The following is a 23,876-nucleotide window of genomic DNA, read 5'->3' on the forward strand; positions in this document are numbered from 1 at the left end:
CTTTCTTGTATGCGAAGAGTGGAGGGGCAGAAAAATCCTCATGGAGGTTTTTTAGTAGATGCCAATTGGACAATATCAGTTTCTTGTGCTGATTGGCGGCAGGGCAAAAGGTTGTCACACATACCATCCTTTTAGTGTCCTCTTTATTTTTCTTTTCCAGTAGAGTTTCACGTGGAGTCCACCAAGCACGTTTCAGAGAGTTCTTTAGAAGTTTTTTAGGATACCCTCTTTGTATCAGACGATTTTTCAGGTGGTCAGCATGTTTAAAGTATTCATCCTTGCTCGAACAGTTGCAGCGAATCCTGAAGAATTGTCCATATGGTAGATTTTGTTTAAGGCTGCGTGGATGGTTGCTGTTGAAATGCAATGCTTTGTTCCTATCTGAAGGTTTTCGAAATAAGGTAGTGTCTAAGCCTTCTCCATTTGGGTCTACTTTTACGTCCAGAAAAGTGATGGATTCCTTAGATGCTGTGACTGAAAACTGGATATTGCATGTTCTTGAATTTAACCAGCCAACAAAGTGGTTCAAGTCCTCGTGTCCTCCTGTCCATATGAGGAACACGTCATCGATATACCTCATGTAATTGGAGATGTTGTTGCCATATGGGTTATCGTTATATATGAATTTGTCTTCGAACAGTCCCATGAACAGTATGGCTAGCTTCGGAGCAAAGGGGCACCCCATCGCTACCCCTTTTACCTGATAAAAAAATTCCGCATCAAACGTGAAGAAGTTTTTTTGCAGTGCGAAGCGAGCAAGGTCAAGGATGAAGTCCGTGGGAACTCTTACTGGTCTTTCTCTTTTATCCAGAAATATGGTCAATGTTTCCAGTGCTTGTTCTTGGGGAATCTGGGTGTATAAAGACACCACGTCTAGTGTAACTAGGAGTTGTCTGTTTTGATCGAAACGGATGTTAGATATACGATTTAGAAACGCAGTGGTGTCTTGAAGATGCGCTGGAATAGTCTGAATGAAGGGTTTGAGAAAGAAATCAATGTATTTTGCTATGGGTTCAAAGAGTGAATCGCACCCTGAAATTATTGGGCGGCCTGGAGGGTTATTTTCATCCTTGTGCAGCTTGGGGAGCACATAGAACACTGGTGTTCTCAGGTTTTTATTTTGTAAAAACCCAAGTTCTTTTGGTCCCACGAATCCAAGGTCAAAACCTTTTTGAATAACATCAAATAGTTGTTTTTTTATTTCTGATGTTGGATCTTTCCCGATGCGTCTGTAGCAGTTCTGGTCGTCAAGCTGGCGGTGTACTTCTTGTTTATATTTGGTGATGTCCCAAACAACCACGGCACCGCCCTAGTCCGCCTGTTTCACCACGATGGTGGTATCATTTTTTACAGTCGACAATGCTTCTTTCTTGGTTTTTGATAGATTGTATTTCACAAATGTTTTTTTCTTTTCAATCGCGGATATTCCAGATAGAACAGTGCGTTCAAATGTTGTAACCTCTTTGGGAATTTTGGGTCCTTTTGGGCAAAAAGTAGATTTACTTTTTAGGCCTGTCGTTTCCTCTTGGGAGTCGTCAATGACGTCTTGAAAAAATGTTTTGAGACAAATCTTTCGACAGAATTCCAGTGTTTCGAGCTTCATCTTCACATAGTCCGTTGGTCTGGATGGCACGAAATTGAGTCCTTTAGTCAATACAGATGTCTCTGCTTCCGTGAGCGTTCTATTTGAAAGGTTGTAAATTGGTGAATTATCTAATTCTTGTAGAATTTCTGTCGCGTTCTCATCTCCGCCAGCTTCAGTCTGAATCATCCAGAAACAAGGTGGGGCTTTCATCGTTTGGGAAAAAAAAATGTTCTAAACCAATGAAAAGTGTTATTTTTAGGTCATATGACCAAGCCTTCCATCTTTAGGAAACCAAAAGTAAAATGAACCAATGAAAAGTTTTATAAACAAGTCACATGACCTGTTATGTGGCATAGGGCTACAAAAAGCGTAGAAAATCCGTTGGCACGTGAGGCGGCGTCAGTAGCGGACCAGTGTGCGAATAGGCCGAAGGCAGCACAACGCGCCGAGATCCGGATGGCACCGAGTTAGTGTCCAGCAAGTTGCTGCACTGGTGTGGCTATCCTACAATGCTGTGCCGAAAGTCGGTGTGGGGCGCCCCATTGGCCTGTGAGGTCGCGTCAGTCAGTGGGGGCTGTGCGTCTCCCCCAAGATGGAGGCTCCTCGGCTGCAGTGGAGCGCCCCTTAGCGTTTCACTCGCCGTCCAAATGAGTTGCGTCCGCACTTGCGGCTACAGTAGGCCGAAGGCAGCACAACGCGCCGAGATCCGGATGGCACCGAGGTGGTGTCCAGCAAGTTGCCGCACTGGTGTGGCCATCCTACAATGCTGCGCCGAAAGACGGCGTGTCCAGCTGAGTTGCGGTCACTCTTGCGGTACAGTGACTCGAACGCACCGAGATCCGGATTGTGAACATGTATCAGGGATTGTATAAGAGAGTAAAGTAAATATGTGTTAGTATATGTTTGAATAAGTAAGGTGTGTATAACTGTATAGTTGAGAAAATGGAGGTGTGATTGATTTTTTGCATAACTGACTAGGTGTGTGAGTAACTCCATGGATGAGTGACAGTCTGTGACTGTCTGTTTACACTGATTGTATCTAAGGTTATATTAGAGTCTGAAGAGGTTCATGGTATTATCACATGAATGATATCATCAGTGATGTGATCAGTCATGTCAAATGAGATGTTATCAGTGATTTTATCAGTGATGTCATTTGAGATGTCATCAGTGATGTCATTTGAGATGTCATCAGTGATGTCATTTGAGATGTCATCAGTGATGTCACTAACCATGTCATGAATGATGTAATATGTGACATCATCAGCAGTGGATTGCGGGTGCGCGATATATAGTTAGTGGAACTAACTATATATGAAATTTCAATGGTTTTGTGTGAGTAAAATAAGGTTTTGAAAAGGCTAATCCCTAACTATATATGGTCTATAACCAATGGTTTTTTCAGTGAATTTTCAAGGTTTTGTAAATGCAAATTCCTAACTATATATGGCCTATAACCTATGGTTTTTTCAGTGAATTTCATTGGTTTTTTAATAGCAAATATCAAAAGCTGTAAAATGTCAAGTACGTGATAGGTAAAAACTTTTTCGTGTTTATGCACGCTGATGTGCTTTGAACGCTGCCCCCCTCCCCTCTTTTCTCTTAGTAGTACTCTCTCTTTGCAGTTAGTGAAGAGTAGTTAACGCAGGCCTTTACCCCCGTTGTAATCCGTCGTGCCTGCTTGTCTCTCCATTTGATTGATTGTTATCCAAGCATTTGCTGTTTTACAATTGATTCTCTTTGGTTCATTCTCTATTTACAAACAAGCACAAAGTCGCAATACTCTGTTTAGTCTTTGCAGATAGTGAAAAATCGTGAAAAATCGTGTAAAAAAATAAAAGTAATCGAGCAAAATCAGTAGGCCACTAATTGGATCTCTTTTTGACCTCGGTAAAATAGAAACATTAGGAACAACCCTTCATGAGAAATACGAAAATAGTGAGATGAACTGAGCTCCACACCATGAGGGCTGCAAGACAGCTCGGCTCCGTCACCCACCCCGCCCAAAATAACGACAAACCCTATGCAAATATTAAAAATATAGACAACACACCAGCAAAGTAACAGGGTAAAACATTTTATTAAAAAACTATTTACATTACGTTGGTTTATGAGATGATGTCAGTAGTGGACCGATGTGTGAATAGGTCGGAAGCAGCACAAGGCGCCAAGATCCGGATGGCAAGTCCTGGATGTTGGGTGCCATAGTTCAGAGTTCTGAGTTTGAGCCTTTTTCAATGCCTGTGCTTTGTTGTTTCCCCTCCATCAAAAACAAAAAAAAAATATAAAACTGTGCAAAAATACAAAAAAATCAAAAAATGTTTAGAAAAGCAGTGCTTGTAAGACTGTCGGAAGCTTATTTCCACCTACTGCAGCTTCACTATTCTCAAAGTAAGTGAGGGTCGTTTGTGGACCTGACTGCATTTGAAAACAATGTTATATGGTACCTCCCTAAACCGCTTGACGGAGGCCCCCGAGGGGCGGTGTGATGGCACGGACTCGGAGAAGACGCTTGGCTCCGACCCCCTCCCCAAGTCTTATAGCACTGGTGTAGCCTGAGATCGCCCCCGACATAGGCGGCCGGCTCCCGGGGTCCGGCGGAACTTTTTGCCTTTTGATGACTCTTCTATTCTGGACTTTGTCCCACAATCCGTTTGACCTGAAGACACGCTGTAGTGGGGCGCCCCTTTACCGTTTTAGTTGCCATTCCGCCCGCTTTTGCTACACTGTGCCTCTTCCGCCATTCAGCTGTTTACCGCCCGCTCTTGCGACTACAGCGTCTCGCTCACCATGTAGTTGAGTTGCTCCTGCTCTTGCGATGCAACGATAAGCGACTGCCACAGGACTCTCAAAATGGCGGCCGGCTCTTCAGATTTGGGCGTGGTCCACTAAAATGGCCCTGGGACACCTTGGAACTTGGACGCTTCCCTGATAGGGCTTGGGTCCCATTCTCGAAAGCGTCCCCTCAGCCGTGAAGATTCTACAAAAGTCTTAGGGGCCCCCGACTCCCGCAGGCTTCTGGTGGGGAGCGGCTGCCATGTCTGCTCGTGGAATGGCCACGACGGAGCTACGAGATGGTAGTGCTCTCATGCTGACGCCAGCTTTAGTCTGAAACATCCAGAAACACTGTAGACTACCAATTCGATCAGTTCCGGTAGCGCCCCAACATGACCCGGTAGAGAAGAACTTGCCCTCCCCTCTTTGACTGATGGTTCTTGTTGCCTGTCCCCTCTGTTGTCATTTAACAGAACTTTTTGGACTGCTGAAAGGGGTTGTGTTCCGAACGCTGGTTGGTGGAGACATTTTGACTATATTCTTGACCTACGTTGTCGCGTAATGCGTTATATGACACGCCGCGTTAGCGCACCCGGAAGTGATCCGGGGCGCGGCGCGCAGCGCGTAACGTAAGCATAACAGGTCATGTGACTTGTTAATAAAACTTTTCATTGGTTCATTTTACTTTTGTTATTTTAATGATGAAAAGCTTGGTCATATGACCTAAAAATTACGCTTTTTATTGGTTTCGAACATTATTTTTTTTTAAACATATATGTTATAATATTCCAGGCTAATGTACTTTCCCGGAAAATTTACAACTGTCCTGCAAGTAAAATATATTCCTTTTTCGAGAAAAAGGGCGTTTCTTCGTTCCATGACGGAGCCGTTGAGTAAAAGAGACTCGGCCTGCTGTCTTAGTCGCCGATACGCCTGATTATCAGATTCTTATCGATCACTTTATGTTGCAGGAGTGGAAAACACAACTGCCCTTGACCATTTATCTTTACTGCGTTCCTACATATTATACCTTTTATCCGTCATGTAATTGGACTGCTTTATTTCACTTGCCTTTTACTGATTCGAAAACAGTGACTAAAAGTAAAAACTTTACCAATGTAAATACTACTACCATGTTTTGTTTTAAAAACCTTTATTGTGAAAATGTCAGTATACAAATACGGGCCTATAACCACGTGGGCCGGCCACGGAGCAAACTGAAATCGTATATGATGAGGAGACATTGACATTATAGAGGAACGTAACGAGCGAGCCATTAGGTTGCAAGAACTAAGATGTCTAACAGTTGCGGAATCGGTGGACGTACATTTTGTAATTAAAATACGACAGGGCCACTTACAATAAAATTTTCTAGATATACATTTGCGTGCAAGTACCATGGGTGACGTTAATTCGAACTTTCAATAGTACAGTAATCAATAACACATTAGAACTTAATATCAATAGGGATGTCGAAATATTCAATCAATTCTCGTCCCCGCCCGCCATGAGCATCAAAACTGCATTCATATCTCGTGATATCAAGGTTCTTCAACCAGTACACAACAAGGAGTTACGAGTACCATTTATACCGGCGCCATTTTGGGCGAGGCCGGGCAGGTCCAAGATATAGTCAAAATGTCTCCACCAACCATCGGCCAGACCAGAACCCCTTTCGGCCCTTTATGCTACAAGATGGTGTCTTCCATTCAGAAAATATTGTTGGCAGCATTTTGAAAGGAAAGATAAACAGCCGTTCTATTTTTAGTTTTACAATTTGTAAAAGCGTCGTGCTTCCAATGGATATTTTCAAAGGTGAACACAGAGTCTTCTATGGTTTCGTTGCAACAAGTGCACGTTCCACACTTGTGATGTCCTTTAGGAGGAGGAAGTCCCAGCATACTTTGTAGTGTTGGTGCCCTTGCAATGGGTAGGGCAGCTCTAACAATGTGATTAGCCACACTTTTCTCTTTCTTGTATGCGAAGAGTGGAGGGGCAGAAAAATCCTCATGGAGGTTTTTTAGTAGATGCCAATTGGACAATATCAGTTTCTTGTGCTGATTGGCGGCAGGGCAAAAGGTTGTCACACATACCATCCTTTTAGTGTCCTCTTTATTTTTCTTTTCCAGTAGAGTTTCACGTGGAGTCCACCAAGCACGTTTCAGAGAGTTCTTTAGAAGTTTTTTAGGATACCCTCTTTGTATCAGACGATTTTTCAGGTGGTCAGCATGTTTAAAGTATTCATCCTTGCTCGAACAGTTGCGGCGAATCCTTAAGAATTGTCCATATGGTAGATTTTGTTTAAGGCTGCGTGGATGGTTGCTGTTGAAATGCAATGCTTTGTTCCTATCTGAAGGTTTTCGAAATAAGGTAGTGTCTAAGCCTTCTCCATTTGGGTCTACTTTTACGTCCAGAAAAGTGATGGATTCCTTAGATGCTGTGACTGAAAACAGGATATCGCATGTTCTTGAATTTAACCAGCCAACAAAGTGGTTCAAGTCCTCGTGTCCTCCTGTCCATATGAGGAACACGTCATCGATATACCTCATGTAATTGGAGATGTTGTTGCCATATGGGTTATCGTTATATATGAATTTGTCTTCGAACAGTCCCATGAATGTTATGGCTAGCTCCGGAGCAAAGGGGCACCCCATCGCTACCCCTTTTACCTGATAAAAAAATTCCGCATCAAACGTGAAGAAGTTTTTTTGCAGTGCGAAGCGAGCAAGGTCAAGGATGAAGTCCGTGGGAACTCTTACTGGTCTTTCTCTTTTATCCAGAAATATGGTCAATGTTTCCAGTGCTTGTTCTTGGGGAATCTGGGTGTATAAAGACACCACGTCTAGTGTAACTAGGAGTTGTCTGTTTTGATCGAAACGGATGTTAGATATACGATTTAGAAACGCAGTGGTGTCTTGAAGATGCGCTGGAATAGTCTGAATGAAGGGTTTGAGAAAGAAATCAATGTATTTTGCTATGGGTTCAAAGAGTGAATCGCACCCTGAAATTATTGGGCGGCCTGGAGGGTTATTTTCATCCTTGTGCAGCTTGGGGAGCACATAGAACACTGGTGTTCTCGGGTTTTTATTTTGTAAAAACCCAAGTTCTTTTGGTCCCACGAATCCAAGGTCAAAACCTTTTTGAATAACATCAAATAGTTGGTTTTTTATTTCTGATGTTGGATCTTTCCCGATGCGTCTGTAGCAGTTCTGGTCGTCAAGCTGGCGGTGTACTTCTTGTTTATATTTGGTGATGTCCCAAACAACCACGGCACCGCCCTTGTCCGCCTGTTTCACCACGATGGTGGTATCATTTTTTACAGTCGACAATGCTTCTTTCTCGGTTTTTGATAGATTGTATTTCACAAATGTTTTTTTCTTTTCAATCGCGGATATTCCAGATAGAACAGTGCGTTCAAATGTTGTAACCTCTTTAGGAATTTTGGGTCCTTTTGGGCAAAAAGTAGATTTACTTTTTAGGCCTGTCGTTTCCTCTTGGGAGTCGTCAATGACGTCTTGAAAAAATTTTTTGAGACGAATCTTTCGACAGAATTCCAGTGTTTCGAGCTTCATCTTCACATAGTCCGTTGGTCTGGATGGCACGAAATTGAGTCCTTTAGTCAATACAGATGTCTCTGCTTCCGTGAGCGTTCTATTTGAAAGGTTGTAAATTGGTGAATTATCTAATTCTTGTAGAATTTCTGTCGCGTTCTCATCTCCGCCAGCTTCAGTCTGAATCATCCAGAAACAAGGTGGGGCTTTCATCGTTTGGGAAAAAAAAATGTTCTAAACCAATGAAAAGTGTTATTTTTAGGTCATATGACCAAGCCTTCCATCTTTAGGAAACCAAAAGTAAAATGAACCAATGAAAAGTTTTATAAACAAGTCACATGACCTGTTATGCGGCATAGGGCTACAAAAAGCGTAGAAAATCCGTTGGCACGTGAGGCGGCGTCAGTAGCGGACCGGTGTGCGAATAGGCCGAAGGCAGCACAACGCGCCGAGATCCGGATGGCACCGAGTTAGTGTCCAGCAAGTTGCTGCACTGGTGTGGCTATCCTACAAAGCTGTGCCGAAAGACGGCGTGTCCAGCTGAGTTCCGGTCACTTTTGCGGTACAGTGACTCGAACGCGCCGAGATCCGGATGGCACTGAGGTGGTGTCCAGCAAGTTACCGCACTGGTGTGGCCATCCTACAATGCTGCGCCGAAAGTCAGCGTGGGGTGCCCCGTTGGCTTATGAGGTGATGTCAGTAGTGGACCGATGTGTGAATAGGTCGGAACCAGCACAAGGCGCCCTGCACTGTTGAGCCTTTTTCAATGCCTGTTTTTTGTTGTTTCCCCTCCATCAAAAACAAAAAAATATATAAAACTGTGCAAAAATACAAAAAAATCAAAAAATGTTTAGAAAAGCAGTGCTTGTAAGACTGTCTGAAGCTCTTTTGCACCTGCTGTAGCTTCACTATTGCCCTGGTGTGGCCAAAGATCGCCCATGACATAGGCGGCCAGCTCCCGAGGTCCGGCGGAACTTTTTTCCTTTTCCTTTCTGCTTCTTGTCCCACAATCCGTTTCACCTGAAGACACGACCATGTTCCTGAATGTGTGCAGGGGGACGCTATTGATTGAATGAAAATGGCGGCTTGACACAAAGCTGACTCAAGCGTTGCTGTTGATGCTATACAGACAAAAATTGGTTTTCAGTTTGTACATTCTTCAGGATTTTTTTTTCCATCCAAGGCTGATTGAGAGTTTTTAGAAAAATGGCTTCAGATTTTCCACATACTACTCTTCAACATTCTTCCTAAATGTAACAATGTGAGACTCACTAGGAGAACGGCTGTTTATCTTTCCTTTCAAAATGCTGCCAACAATATTTTCTGAATGGAAGACACCATCTTGTAGCATAAAGGGCCGAAAGGGGTTCTGGTCTGGCCGATGGTTGGTGGAGACATTTTGACTATATCTTGGACCTGCCCAGCCTCGCCCAAAATGGCGCCGGTATAATTGGTACTCGTAACTCCTTGTTGTGTACTGGTTGAAGAACCTTGATATCACGAGATATGAATGCAGTTTTGATGCTCATGGCGGGCGGGGACGAGAATTGATTGAATATTTCGACATCCCTATTGATATTAAGTTCTAATGTGTTATTGATTACTGTACTATTGAAAGTTCGAATTAACGTCACCCATGGTACTTGCACGCAAATGTATATCTAGAAAATTTTATTGTAAGTGGCCCTGTCGTATTTTAATTACAAAATGTACGTCCACCGATTCCGCAACTGTTAGACATCTTAGTTCTTGCAACCTAATGGCTCGCTCGTTACGTTCCTCTATAATGTCAATGTCTCCTCATCATATACGATTTCAGTTTGCTCCGTGGCCGGCCCACGTGGTTATAGGCCCGTATTTGTATACTGACATTTTCACAATAAAGGTTTTTAAAACAAAACATGGTAGTAGTATTTACATTGGTAAAGTTTTTACTTTTAGTCACTGTTTTCGAATCAGTAAAAGGCAAGTGAAATAAAGCAGTCCAATTACATGACGGATAAAAGGTATAATATGTAGGAACGCAGTAAAGATAAATGGTCAAGGGCAGTTGTGTTTTCCACTCCTGCAACATAAAGTGATCGATAAGAATCTGATAATCAGGCGTATCGGCGACTAAGACAGCAGGCCGAGTCTCTTTTACTCAACGGCTCCGTCATGGAACGAAGAAACGCCCTTTTTCTCGAAAAAGGAATATATTTTACTTGCAGGACAGTTGTAAATTTTCCGGGAAAGTACATTAGCCTGGAATATTATAACCTATATGTTAAAAAAAAAATAATGTTCGAAACCAATAAAAAGCGTAATTTTTAGGTCATATGACCAAGCTTTTCATCATTAAAATAACAAAAGTAAAATGAACCAATGAAAAGTTTTATTAACAAGTCACATGACCTGTTATGCTTACGTTACGCGCTGCGCGCCGCGCCCCGGATCACTTCCGGGTGCGCTAACGTGGCGTGTTATATAACGCATTACGCGACAACGTAGGTCAAGAATATAGTCAAAATGTCTCCACCAACCAGCGTTCGGAACACAACCCCTTTCAGCAGTCCAAAAAGTTCTGTTAAATGACAACAGAGGGGACAGGCAACAAGAACCATCAGTCAAAGAGGGGAGGGCAAGTTCTTCTCTACCGGGTCATGTTGGGGCGCTACCAGAACTGATCGAATTGGTAGTCTACAGTGTTTCTGGATGTTTCAGACTAAAGCTGGCGTCAGCATGAGAGCACTACCATCTCGTAGCTCCGTCGTGGCCATTCCACGAGCAGACATGGCAGCCGCTCCCCACCAGAAGCCTGCGGGAGTCGGGGCCCCCAAGACTTTTGTAGAATCTTCACGGCTGAGGGGACGCTTTCGAGAATGGGACCCAAGCCCTATCAGGGAAGCGTCCAAGTTCCAAGGTGTCCCAGGGCCATTTTAGTGGACCACGCCCAAATCTGAAGAGCCGGCCGCCATTTTGAGAGTCCTGTGGCAGTCGCTTATCGTTGCATCGCAAGAGCGGGAGCAACTGAACTACATGGTGAGCGAGACGCTGTAGTCGCAAGAGCGGGCGGTAAATAGCTGAATGGCGGAAGAGGCACAGTGTAGCAAAAGTGGGCGGAATGGCAACTAAAACGGTAAAGGGGCGCCCCACTACAGCGTGTCTTCAGGTCAAACGGATTGTGGGACAAAGTCCAGAATAGAAGAGTCATCAAAAGGCAAAAAGTTCCGCCGGACCCCGGAAGCCGGCCGCCTATGTCGGGGGCGATCTCAGGCTACACCAGTGCTATAAGACTTGGGGAGGGGGTCGGAGCCAAGCGTCTTCTCCGAGTCCGTGCCATCACACTGCCCCTCGGGGGCCTCCGTCAAGCGGTTTAGGGAGGTACCATATAACATTGTTTTCAAATGCAGTCAGGTCCACAAACGACCCTCACTTACTTTGAGAATAGTGAAGCTGCAGTAGGTGGAAATAAGCTTCAGACAGTCTTACAAGCACTGCTTTTCTAAACATTTTTTGATTTTTTTGTATTTTTGCACAGTTTTATATTTTTTTTTGTTTTTGATGGAGGGGAAACAACAAAGCACAGGCATTGAAAAAGGCTCAAACTCAGAACTCTGAACTATGGCAACATCCAGGACTTGCCATCCCGATCTTGGCGCCTTGTGCTGCTTCCGACCTATTCACACATCGGTCCACTACTGACATCATCTCATAAACCAACGTAATGTAAATAGTTTTTTAATAAAATGTTTTACCCTGTTACTTTGCTGGTGTGTTGTCTATATTTTTAATATTTGCATAGGGTTTGTCGTTATTTTGGGCGGGGTGGGTGACGGAGCCGAGCTGTCTTGCATCCCTCATGGTGTGGAGCTCAGTTCATCTCACTATTTTCGTATTTCTCATGAAGGGTTGTTCCTAATGTTTCTATTTTACCGAGGTCAAAAAGAGATCCAATTAGTGGCCTACTGATTTTGCTCGATTACTTTTATTTTTTTACACGATTTTTCACGATTTTTCACTATCTGCAAAGACTAAACAGAGTATTGCGACTTTGTGCTTGTTTGTAAATAGAGAATGAACCAAAGAGAATCAATTGTAAAACAGCAAATGCTTGGATAACAATCAATCAAATGGAGAGACAAGCAGGCACGACAGATTACAACGGGGGTAAAGGCCTGCGTTAACTACTCTTCACTATCTGCAAAGAGAGAGTACTACTAAGAGAAAAGAGGGGAGGGGGGCAGCGTTCAAAGCACATCAGCGTGCATAAACACGAAAAAGTTTTTACCTATCACGTACTTGACATTTTACAGCTTTTGATATTTGCTATTAAAAAAACAATGAAATTCACTGAAAAAAACCATAGGTTTCACACCAGTTATAGTTAGGAATTAGCATTTAAAAAACCTATTAAATTCACTGAAAAAACCATAGGTTTCACACCAGTTATAGTTAGCTGGAAATTTTACTGATATAAAACCATTGACATTCCCACGTTATAGTTAGTCGGACTCACTATAACTTGCGCGTGCAATGCACTGCTGATGACATCACATATTACATCACTCATGACATGGTCAGTGACATCACTCATGACATCACTGATGACACCGTCCTTGTGACACAGTCACAGACCTCCTCTCAGTGTAAAGTAACCCTTGAGACACATATTCAAAAATAGAAACTAACATTTTCAAAAAAGTGGAGATATCTATACCAGTTGCAACAACCAATTCAGTAATTCCACCATTATATATATATATATTCACTGAAAAAAACCATAGGTTTCACACCAGTTATAGTTAGGAATTAGCATTTAAAAAACCTATTAAATTCACTGAAAAAACCATAGGTTTCACACCAGTTATAGTTAGCTGGAAATTTTACTGATATAAAACCATTGAAATTCCCACGTTATAGTTAGTCGGACTCACTATAACTTGCGCGTGCAATGCACTGCTGATGACATCACATATTACATCACTCATGACATGGTCAGTGACATCACTCATGACATCACTGATGACACCATCCTTGTGACACAGTCACAGACCTCCTCTCAGTGTAAAGTAACCCTTGAGACACATATTCAAAAATAGAAACTGAAATTTTTAAAAAATGGACATACCTATATCAGTTACAACAAGCAATTCTGTACTTCCACTATCTATATACACATCCACTCATTCACCAACAGTTCTATATAGTCACTCATACATATACTCACTCATCATATGAAGAGATACACCTATACATCCTGTTACACACCGACATTCATCCAAAAGTTACTCACACACATATTCACACGTGCAAATAAACTATTGAACAACCATTTATTTGAATATAGAGTTATACACACACTTCCACCTTACTTCTACTGAAAATTACACATATTTATTCTCTTAAACAATCACTTATAGAAACACATACTTATTTAAACAGGAAATCTTACAATCTCTTACTCTCACATACACTCACTTATATACATCAATATTCATATATACTAGATTAAAACATATGTAGTTACTGATAAAGACACTAGTGAGACAGTCATTCACTCACTAACAAACACATATAGACACTCATCCACCCATACAGTCCTGTACATATGCTGTCTTCAAAACACATACAAACAAAGAGTCAGTCACTCATGCATCTATGTGCTAAGTAATACCTCCACCAAACCATATAGACACTCATACTGATACTACTAAAAATATCAAATAACCCATATACATACGCATGTAGCTACTTATCAACACATGTAGCCACTTATACACAAAGTGAAACACTAATATATGTATTTAAATATTTAAACATAACTCACTAATATTTATTTTTCAGAAAGACACATATTCACTGGATGGTGTCATCAGTGATGTCATGAGTGATGTTACTGACCATGTCATGAGTGATGTAATATGTGATGTCATCAGCAGTGCATTGCACGCGCAAGTTATAGTGAGTCCGACTAACTATAACGTGGGAATTTCAATGGTTTTATATCAGTAAAATTTCCAGCTAACTATAACTGGTGTGAAACCTATGGTTTTTTCAGTGAATTTAATAGGTTTTTTAAATGCTAATTCCTAACTATAACTGGTGTGAAACCTATGGTTTTTTTCAGTGAATTTCAAAGGTTTTTTTAATGCTAATTCCTAACTATAAGTTTCACTTTATAAATAAGACTGTTAGCACTCTAGTTGTTCTTTTTAACACTCTGGTACATTCTGTCATTGGGCTACAGTTGGGCTACATCTAGTTGAATTTTGGGCTACATTTACAATTTTTGATCTCTGGTGGCCATCTTTGGGCTACATTGGGCTACTTTGGGCTACATTTGGGCTACATTTTGGCTCTAACATATATTAAGCCCAATGTAGCACAATACATATTTTTATAAAGTTAATTTTTTTACAAACCACTTCAGAATAGGGCTACCTGTCTCTACAATTATCCCATTTTTTTTTTTTTAATTTTTGGGGGGAGCGCTCCCAGAGCGCGCCCCGGAGTGCGCCCCGAAAAGCGTATTTCTGAAAAGCGCCCCCGGGCGCGCTCCGGGGAGCGTCTCGTGAGCGCCAATATCGTAAACGAAAACATGATCGTGACGTATCGCGTAGCCGCGACCGCGTGATACGCACGGCGTAAGCGCACCCGGAAGTACTCGAGCGAATACGATCGCACAACGTAAACTTCCGACGCGCTTACGCTGCGTGCCCCCGTGCGCGTAGCGTAAGCGCGTCGGGTCATGTGAGCAGAAAATAACACTTTTCATTGGTTCATAACAGTTTTAGTTTCATAATGATGAAGCCCCTGGTCTTGTGACCTGAAAATAACACTTCTCATTGGTTCAGGACAGTTTTTTTTTCTAAATGATGAAAGACCCCACCTTTTTTCCTTATTCTGACTTTGTCCTTTGACTGAGGAAGACCTGTTTGTTGCTCTCTCTACTTTTTTGCTCCAAATAATGGCTTCAGTAGTAGCATCAGCTGGTGCATCTGCCCCACCACCACCACCACCACCACCAAGAGGACCAGCTCCAAATTATATTGGTGGTCAAGAACAGGAGGAGGAGGAAGAGGAAGAGGAGGAGGGGAGAAGAAGATGGCTGCCAGAAGAAAATACACCTTACAAACCCAAACCACACATTGTTTGGCAGTTTTTTTCAATTCCAGAGGGGAAAAAAAAGGTGAATGCTCCCAAGGTGACTTGCCTCATCTGCAATGATGAACTTTCACGGGGCAACCCAAACAAGAAATATTCTTTTGGTAACTATACCATGATTCGGCACATGACAAGAAAGCATCCAAACAACTACTCTCGTGCAGAGTTCCGGGAACTGGCCAGTAACCTCCCCCAGTCATCAAGGACCCCCTCCCAAAGAAACCAACCCACTTCCTCGCAACCAGAAACATCTGAGGTGATGCCTTGCATTCAGCCGAGATTTGCTGATTTTAAAATTACTTGTACTGCTTGTGGCAAGCTTATCTCCTATGGGGAACAAAGTATTAAGCTCATCGTCCTTGCAGGTGATAATCACAAGTGCCCCAAAAAGAAATAATTTTGGGGGTTTTTTGTTTTTTTGCTCCAGTTGAGCCAGTTTCAATTCCCTTTTTTTGTTTCTCCCCCTAAAAAATACAAAAAAAAATATAAAACTGTTTTGAAAAGCCAAAAAAAGTTCAAAAAGTTCCAAAAACACAAAAAAAATATAAAACAACAAAAAGAAGAAAAAAAAAGTTCTTTTCAGAACTACCTCCAATTTCTAAATAAAAACTTCATTTTTTAAAAACTCTGTCATCTTTTTCCCTCATTTTACGCTCTCTGGTGCGCGCACCGGGCGCTTCCCCCGCGCAAAACGAAAAAAAAAAAAATATTTTAAATGCCCCGCGGGGCCCTTTTATAGCCCCCACATCAAACCTAGGGGGTCAAAGGGGTCTATCCCTGACGCCTTATGGTCAGTTCCCACTTTGTTTTAGCCACCTCTTATGTCTCGATTTTACCGAGACACAAGATGGCGACCGCTCTGGACTGTTTGGAATGTTTACAGACACCCGAGAGCCAATCAGCTTTCCATGCGCACCTCGCGTCACGCGCCCGGAGCGCTCCCTGGTGCGCGCACCGGTGCGCTGCTATAGATATATATTTTTTTTTTAACCTTAATTACTCAAAATCCACTGGAGCACATATCTTGAGACATAGCAAAGGCACATCGGGCTACCAGTCCCTACAATTTTGCCAAGTTTGGTGTAAATCCATTCAGCCGTTCGGGCTAAAAGTGAAATCGACCGCCCTATGGAAATTAACATTGGGAAAACGCATTTTGGGACCCCCCTTTTATCTCGGCCCCCGCTTATTGTATCCCCCCCAAACTTTCAGGGAAGGACCGGAGCTCGACGAGGCCATTTTCATGAAATTTTCAGGCAGATTCGTCAACCGGTGCCAAAGTTATTCCAAATAGAATTTTGAGATTTAACATTGAAAAAAATCCTAACTATAACTACCTACTGGCGACCGCCAGTAGGTGATGTGTATATATATATATATATATATGCATATATATATATATATCTATATATATATATCTATATATATATATAGCGAGAGAGACACAGAGACAGGGAGAGAGAGAGATATTTTCACTGAAAAAAACCCAAAGTTTACAGAGAGGTTCTAGGTTGGAAATAGCATCAAAAATCTTAGAAATACACCGAAAAAAACAAAGGTTACAGAGACGTTTACTTAGGTTCAGATTTTACATACTCAAAACCGTAGAAACGGAGCAGTTTTAGTTACATGGGCTAACTATAACTTACACTCCCCACAATGCACAGCTTATAAAGCGGGCAGAGAAACACATCAAAATAATTGTTCCTGCCCATAGAGCACAGGATTTTAAGCTGCTCTCTATGGGTAGGAACAATACTGGCTCCCGCTGGAGTCATGGGGTCTCTGGGGGCCCTCAACATTGATCATGTGGGTGCCCTGGATGGGCTCAAGGGCACCCACCCTTTACTGGCAGGGCTATTTTTGTTAATCCTTCATTATGCATGGGCAAGGCTTATGCATGGTAAAGGTTTTACGTGGTAAAGGCATACGTGTGTAAGGCATTGCAGGGTAAAGGCATACGTGTTAAAGGCATTTGTTGGTATCTATGACATTATAATTAGTCTAATCCTGCACTATCTCTTGACTTGAAACTAAACCCTGGGCCCTGATAAACTGAACACAGACAGCTCAAAAAAAGTGTAAAAGCACGTTTAGTAGAAATGTCATGTCACATTGTCATCACATGCCATTTTCCCAGTGCATTGTACCATTTCCCCAGTTTTCCCCAGATAAATGGTGCTATGAACCGTGTAGCAGTACTCGCCACCATGTTCAGAGGGTGATCCATTTCTCTTCCTACCCTGGATGGAGAGTTACTCCAGCATTTTGTTAAAGTGAAACTCTAACTGTTTCCAGTGTCATAAAGAGTCTGATTGGCGTCTGTGAATGCTCACTTACTCACAAGTTAGGGTTCATTCACAAACTGGCACGGCGAAGCATGCATGCGCTACATTTACTAGTGTGTGATTCTACACATGCAACACATGTACACCTGGCAGCGATCATCTGATTAGTTTTGTTTTCAAGCATTGTTGAAAGAGTTGCTTAGCCCTAAAAACTACAACTATTTGTGCATAAATAAGATAAGCTGTAAACAACTCATCTTGGGACACAGACAAGCCCACTGACACCAAGAGAGAAACAGTAATAACACTTATTCACAGGCCCTGGAAAACCCCCTAGTCCTTCTCATCATAAAGGCCCATCTCCCTTCTAACCGCTCATGCTAAACTATTCACAGGCATTCTGGCACAGATCTTAGACCATTCATAATGGCCTTAAGACTGCAAGCCACAGCAGTGGTTGATAATAATGTGCCATTAATAAAATGGATGCTTTCCAAAACTGAAAAGACACTGGACACAATGTCTGCCAATGGCCCGATTTATATTTAGGTGGATGGTTTATTCTGTCATAAATGTGGTAGGTGTCCCGTCCAACCTATTAAAAGTGCATTATATCCTGTGGCATTTGTAATAAAGTGGATGGAATCTGTTATGTTTGAGAAAATAATTTGTCCGATAAACTCTAAATCAGGCCCTATGTCTGCAGCAAGTGTTTTAGAAGGAGCAAGAGCCAGCATTATAGGAAGAGGGCCTAGAAGCAGATATAGTCCCAGAGGCACTGAAGCACCTACCTCTTCACTTCCTCTGTTTATACCTCATTTGTACCTACCTGTGCGCCTGGTCTGTTTGTACCTCATAGGTACCTATATGTGCACCTCATCTGTTTATACCTCACAAGCACTCACCTGTGCACCTTCTCTGTTTATAGCTAATAGGTCCCTTCCTGTGCACCTCCTCATTTAGTACCTCCCAGGTGAGCTTCTGAAATAAAGCTTGTGAGCTCCGTACTGCCAACCATGGCCTCTTTGCTATGAGGCCATTATCTGCATCGGCTGTGTGCATGCTTCAAGTGTGTCTCCTGCCTCAGCTAACAATGAACCCTGAAGAGTGAGTACACAGACCGAGACGAGTCAGGAGCTGAAGGACATGGAATGAGGTATACCTGGATAAAAGAAATATGGGACTGGAGGAATGTGACTTCACCTGTGAACAATCGACATCCCCTTTCGCTCTACCAAAGCCCTGTTGTGTTTCAAAGTAGCATCCTGGCCTTCAGACAGACCACAATAAGTCAAATATCATGGAAAACAGGAAATGGAATGCAATTATTAATATGCACACATCTGTTGGATGCTTGATATTTCAGATAATTTATTGGTTGTGATGAATTCTCTATAAGGAATAAATGACTGATATCGTTGAATAATAAATGTCATGATTCAATGTTTGTTTGCCATATCTGTGTGCACAATATAAAGACGGGCCATTATAATAAACCCTGGAAGGAGCTGCTGATTGAAATACAACAGGATCTTAACTTTACCTACTTTAGGAAGAACTAAAGACTCATTTTTTAAGTTGTCTTTCAGGGCAGAATCAGTCAATAGTTCAACGGAGATGGATATTTATTACGCTGATAGAAAATCCACCTCAACTCAGGATAATGCTCCAGTCTTCCAGGTTAGAAGGATCCAGAAATGCTTGAACCAGGAGGGCTGTATAATGTGTTGAAGGTGACCTAGGGCTTTATTACGAGTGTGGCGGTCTTCCAATGGGACTACCACAGCGGAGGTACCAGGTAGGCATGAGCGGATTTTGCGGATTGGCAATCCGCGAATTTGCGGATTTGCGAACTCGCAATCCGCAAAATCCGCGAATTCCCGCGAATTTGCGGATTTTTTTTTTTTTTTGTGTTCGCCCGTGTTTCTGCCAGTTCGCGAGGGTTTTTACAATTTCGCAATTTGCGAACTTACCTGTCGGGTCGCAAGTTTTGCGAACTTGTTGTTTCTACGTGTCCAACCTGTTTGGGACACTCTTCTTCATCACTGCCACTCTCTGTCACCACTGCCACTCTCTGACTACTCATGCCACCCTCTGGCCCACCCATGCCACCCTCTGTTTCATCACCACACCCTCTGGTTGTCCAGTGTACATTATTTTCGGCAAAGCAAAGCACACCTTCCCTGCCTCAAGTGACCTGAATTAATTTGGGGCTGATTAATGTGTCACAGAATATTTTTTTAGCTGGCACCTGCTTCCTTAGTGCGCCCTGATTAGTGATCTTTTGCACTTGCTAAGTGCTTTCATTGTTGCAAAATTAGTTACAACACCTGCCCTTCCCCAACTGACCATAATGAATTAGGGGCTGATTAATGGATTTTAACTTCCAGCCTGGCTCCTGCTTGTCTCCCTTAGCTGTAATTCAGGACCTTTGTGGCATATGTGTAACTATTCTGAGGTTCAGAGCAGGGTCACATAATAGTTTCAACTGGCAACTGAACTCTGGAGGGGCCCCTCAGGAAGCACTACAGGAAATGGCTACTAATGATGTGCCTGAACTTTTGAACCTGGTAAGTAGTTACTTTCAGTTTTGCTTAGATCGTATTTCTGCAATTTCGCACTTATTCGCGGGGCGCGAACTCACGCGAACAGTGCGAGCAGTGCGAGCAAAATCCGCTGCTCGCGGATTTGCGGATTTTGCAGGAAATTCGCAAATCTCGCGGATTGCGGATTTCCCGAAAATCCGCAAAATCCGCGAGCGGAACGGATTTTCCGCCCACGCCTAGTACCAGGCAGACTGCCAAGCCCATTGAGAGCCCGCCACCGGATTATGACCTAATCCAGGGTGGGTGGGCGGTGCAGCAGCGGTCTCGCGGCGGCTGATTAGGCTCATTGGAGAGCCTAAACAGCATACCACCACCTTAAGAGTGCCTGCAGCACGTTCCTGCACCATGTCATGCATGCCACACTGTGCAGGAACAAGGTTCAATTCCATGGGGTGGCACAACACGTGCCCCCCGCATGCAACCCCAGGAGCAGAATCGGCCGGGGCCCTGTGAGGGCCCCCTTACCTGCATGTCCTTTATCCTCTTCATGGTAGGGTCCCCGCCATGAAAAGGGCGGTGGATATGCAGACTGTATTATGCTCGGCGATGACGGCATCGGCACTGCCAACATATTCAGGGTGTTTGCAGACCGCCTCCACAGCGGGATCCTTGATCCTGGCGGGTGGCGGTCCCACCACCACACTCATAATACGGCGGTCAGTCCGCCTGGATGGTGGCAGTTTGACCGCAACCGTGAGTACGGCGATCATGAGGGCGGTCGCACTCATGGAAAGACTCTTAATAAGCTGCAAGGTAAAGGCGGGAGTTGGCATTTGAACTGATCCAGTGTGAACAGGAAAGCATTGTGGAAAAAGGTGTCTGGAGTTACCTTTGTCATATATACTTCCTAAAGAGCAACCTTTGTCATGTATACTTCCTGAAGAGTTACCTTTGTTATACACTTCCTGAAGAGTTACCTTTGTTATACACTTTCTGAAGAGTTACCTTGGTTAAATACTTCCTGAAGAGTTACCTTTGTTGTACACTTCCTGAAGAGTTACCTTTGTTAAATACTTCCTGAAGAGTTACCTTTGTTATACACTTCCTGAAGAGCTACCTTTGGTAGATACTTCCTGAAACTGAATTAACGGCAGCGCTTCCTGATTCCTCTCTTTTTCCACAATCTGTTCTGTTTAAATTAAATCTTGTCCATGTATATCTACCTAAAACTCTACCTGTAGCACGAGTGCTCTGTGGCTGCCCTTTCTTTAGTAAGTTACTCAGTGAATAATGGTAAATCACTACCTTTTCAGAAGTAAATACAATGTGACATGCTCAACCACATTTTTAATGAAATATCCATGTATGGTAAAATGTTCCTTACTAAATTTCAAATATGGTAGAGAAGAGATGTCTTTTACAGCTGGTTAAATATTGTGTATTCACATTCTATTACATTTGCATTTAGTAATATTGCATTTCTTTATATCCAACAGAAAATAAGCCTTAAATGCACGGATTGATTATGAATAATGAAGATAACACATCAAACCAGCAAAAATTATCAAAAATAAGGAGCTCCAAAAACATCAGTGCAATCAGAGGCAGAGGACAGATCCAGGAAGAAGCAGTCAAAGGCAATTCAGTGAGTGTCCGAGTCTGAGATCTGCACCTCGACACACCAAGACGAAGAGATGACCTCAACAAAACCAAGACAACAAAACTGACAAACAACCTGCTGTATAAACAAGCGTCTAACACCAGCTTTGATCATGAGGCCGGTATGAGAGTTGGCGGAAGGTCTTGTGTCTATTTGGGATCCATAGCTTGGAACAAACTCCCTCTTCAGTTTTGAGCTGTTAGCAACATGAAAATGTTTAAAAAAGGTTGAAAACTTGGCTTTTCGTCTATGTTTGAAACAAACTGATTTACTTTCTTTTCTGACCTGTGCTTGGCCCCAGGACACTCTTTGGAGTAGCTGTACACATTACAAGTCGCTTCATCATCCTGATGTGGCTAGAGCAGTGCTTTGCTATTTAAACTGGCAACAAACCACCATTCAGTGCTCTAGGTGTATTGCAAACTCTTTCTAGCCAAACCACAGGCACCAGGGAAAAGCACAACGAAGTGGAGCCTAACAACTGAAGGCTAAAGGAAAGGGGAGTTCTGCTCTCTAAAGTACAGAGTATTGTCCCAATTTTCACCTACTGGAAGGAAGATTAAGCTTTACCCGCAAGCATGCGAAGCCGTTATCCAATCTAAAGATGCAATCACCCACAAGGAAGCCTTACTTATATTATGAATGTGGCAGGTATTTAGTGAGTCTTGTATTTTATTGTTAAATCGGAAATCAAGCGTCCAAAATAACGCAAGTGGTTTATTAACTATGCTGACCCTTCAGGAAACACGGTCAGGAGAAAAATTGTTCAATTGCACTGAATATATCAAGAACTTTAGCCAATTGGAAACCATCAAAGAGCATCAGCGAATACAAACAGGGGAAAAACCATACCATTGCACTGAATGTGTGAAGAGCTTCAGTCAGTTATCACATCTCCAAACACATCAGCGAATACACACAGGGGAAAAACCATACCATTGCAATGAATGTGTAAAGAGCTTCAGTCAAATTTCAAACCTCCACACACATCAGAAAATACACACAGGAGAAAAACCATACCGTTGCAAGGAATGTGTGCAGAGCTTCAGTCTGTTATCACACCTAAAAACACATCAGCGAATACACACAGGGGAAAAACCATACCATTGCAATGAATGTGTAAAGAGCTTCAGTAATATTTCTAACCTCCGCACACATCAGCGAATACACACAGGAAAAAAACCATACCATTGCAGTGAATGTGTGAAGAGCTTCAAACAGATGTCACACCTACACACACATCAGAAAATACACACAGGGGAAAAACCATACCATTGCAGTGAATGTGTGAAGAGCTTCAAACAGATTTCACACCTATACACACATCAGAAAATACACACAGGGGAAAAACCATACCATTGCAGTGAATGTGTGGAGAGCTTCAAACAGATTTCACACCTACACACACATCAGAAAATACACACAGGGGAAAAACCATACCATTGCAGTGAATGTGTGAAGAGCTTCAAACAGATTTCACACCTACACACACATCAGAAAATACACACAGGGGAAAAACCATTCAAGTGCAGTGAATGTGTCAAGAACTTTAGTCACTTATCAGACCTCCGGAGACATCAGCAAATACACACTGGTGAAAAACCTTACCATTGCAAGGAATGTGTAAAGAGCTTCAGTCAAATTTCACAGCTCAACACACATCAGAAAATACACACATGGGAAAAACCATACCAGTGTAGTGAATGTGTAAAGAGCTTTAGTCACTTATCAGACCTCCGGAGACATCAGCGAATACACACTGGGGAAAAACCTTACCATTGCAATGAATGTGGCAGTAGTTTTACTTACTCTCCAGCATTAAGAAATCATCAGCGAGCTCACAAAGGGGAAAAAAATCTTTTAAATGCCATGAATGTTTGAAAAGCTGAAGTCCATTATCTATCCTAAACAGGCATCAGCGAACACGCGCAGAAGAAAATCCTTCAAGTGCAGTGAAAGTGAGAAAAAATGTAGCCAATTATCAAGCCTATATAGACATCAGCTTACATACACTCTGTAAATACCATACAACTGTAGTGAGTGTAGAAGTATCTTTAGGAAATCTTTTGCATTAAGGATTCATCAGTTAATGCACGGAGAAAAATCCTTTCAGGTGCAGTGAATGTGTGAATATCTTCTGTCAGTTATTAAACCTACGAATACATCAACTAACATACACAGAGTAAAAATGAGCATTGCAATGAATGTCAGAAGTGATTTTGTCAATTGCGAACACACATGGGGTAAACCTTACAATTGCACTAAAAGTGTGACAAGCTTTTGTCAATTTCTGATCCTACATAGCCTCAGCAAACACACACCTTT

The 23,876-nt window shown here is 42.5% G+C and overlaps 1 protein-coding gene across 1 annotated transcript in view; it reads left to right on the plus strand.

Moving 5' to 3' along the window:
* Nucleotides 1–23,579, plus strand: part of LOC147667603 (uncharacterized) — a 215,969-nt gene extending 192,390 nt beyond the window's left edge. The window contains exon 2 of the mRNA XM_086948792.1: nt 21,388–23,579. Coding sequence (XP_086804918.1) covers nt 22,194–23,432 — 1,239 coding nt within the window. The 5' untranslated portion in view covers nt 21,388–22,193 and the 3' untranslated portion in view covers nt 23,433–23,579. The remainder of the gene's footprint in view (nt 1–21,387) is intronic.
* Nucleotides 23,580–23,876: the final 297 nt, after the last annotated feature.

Source organism: Lissotriton vulgaris, unplaced genomic scaffold, assembly GCF_964263255.1.
Source record: "Lissotriton vulgaris unplaced genomic scaffold, aLisVul1.2 SCAFFOLD_2859, whole genome shotgun sequence".
Classification (NCBI taxonomy): domain Eukaryota; kingdom Metazoa; phylum Chordata; class Amphibia; order Caudata; family Salamandridae; genus Lissotriton; species Lissotriton vulgaris.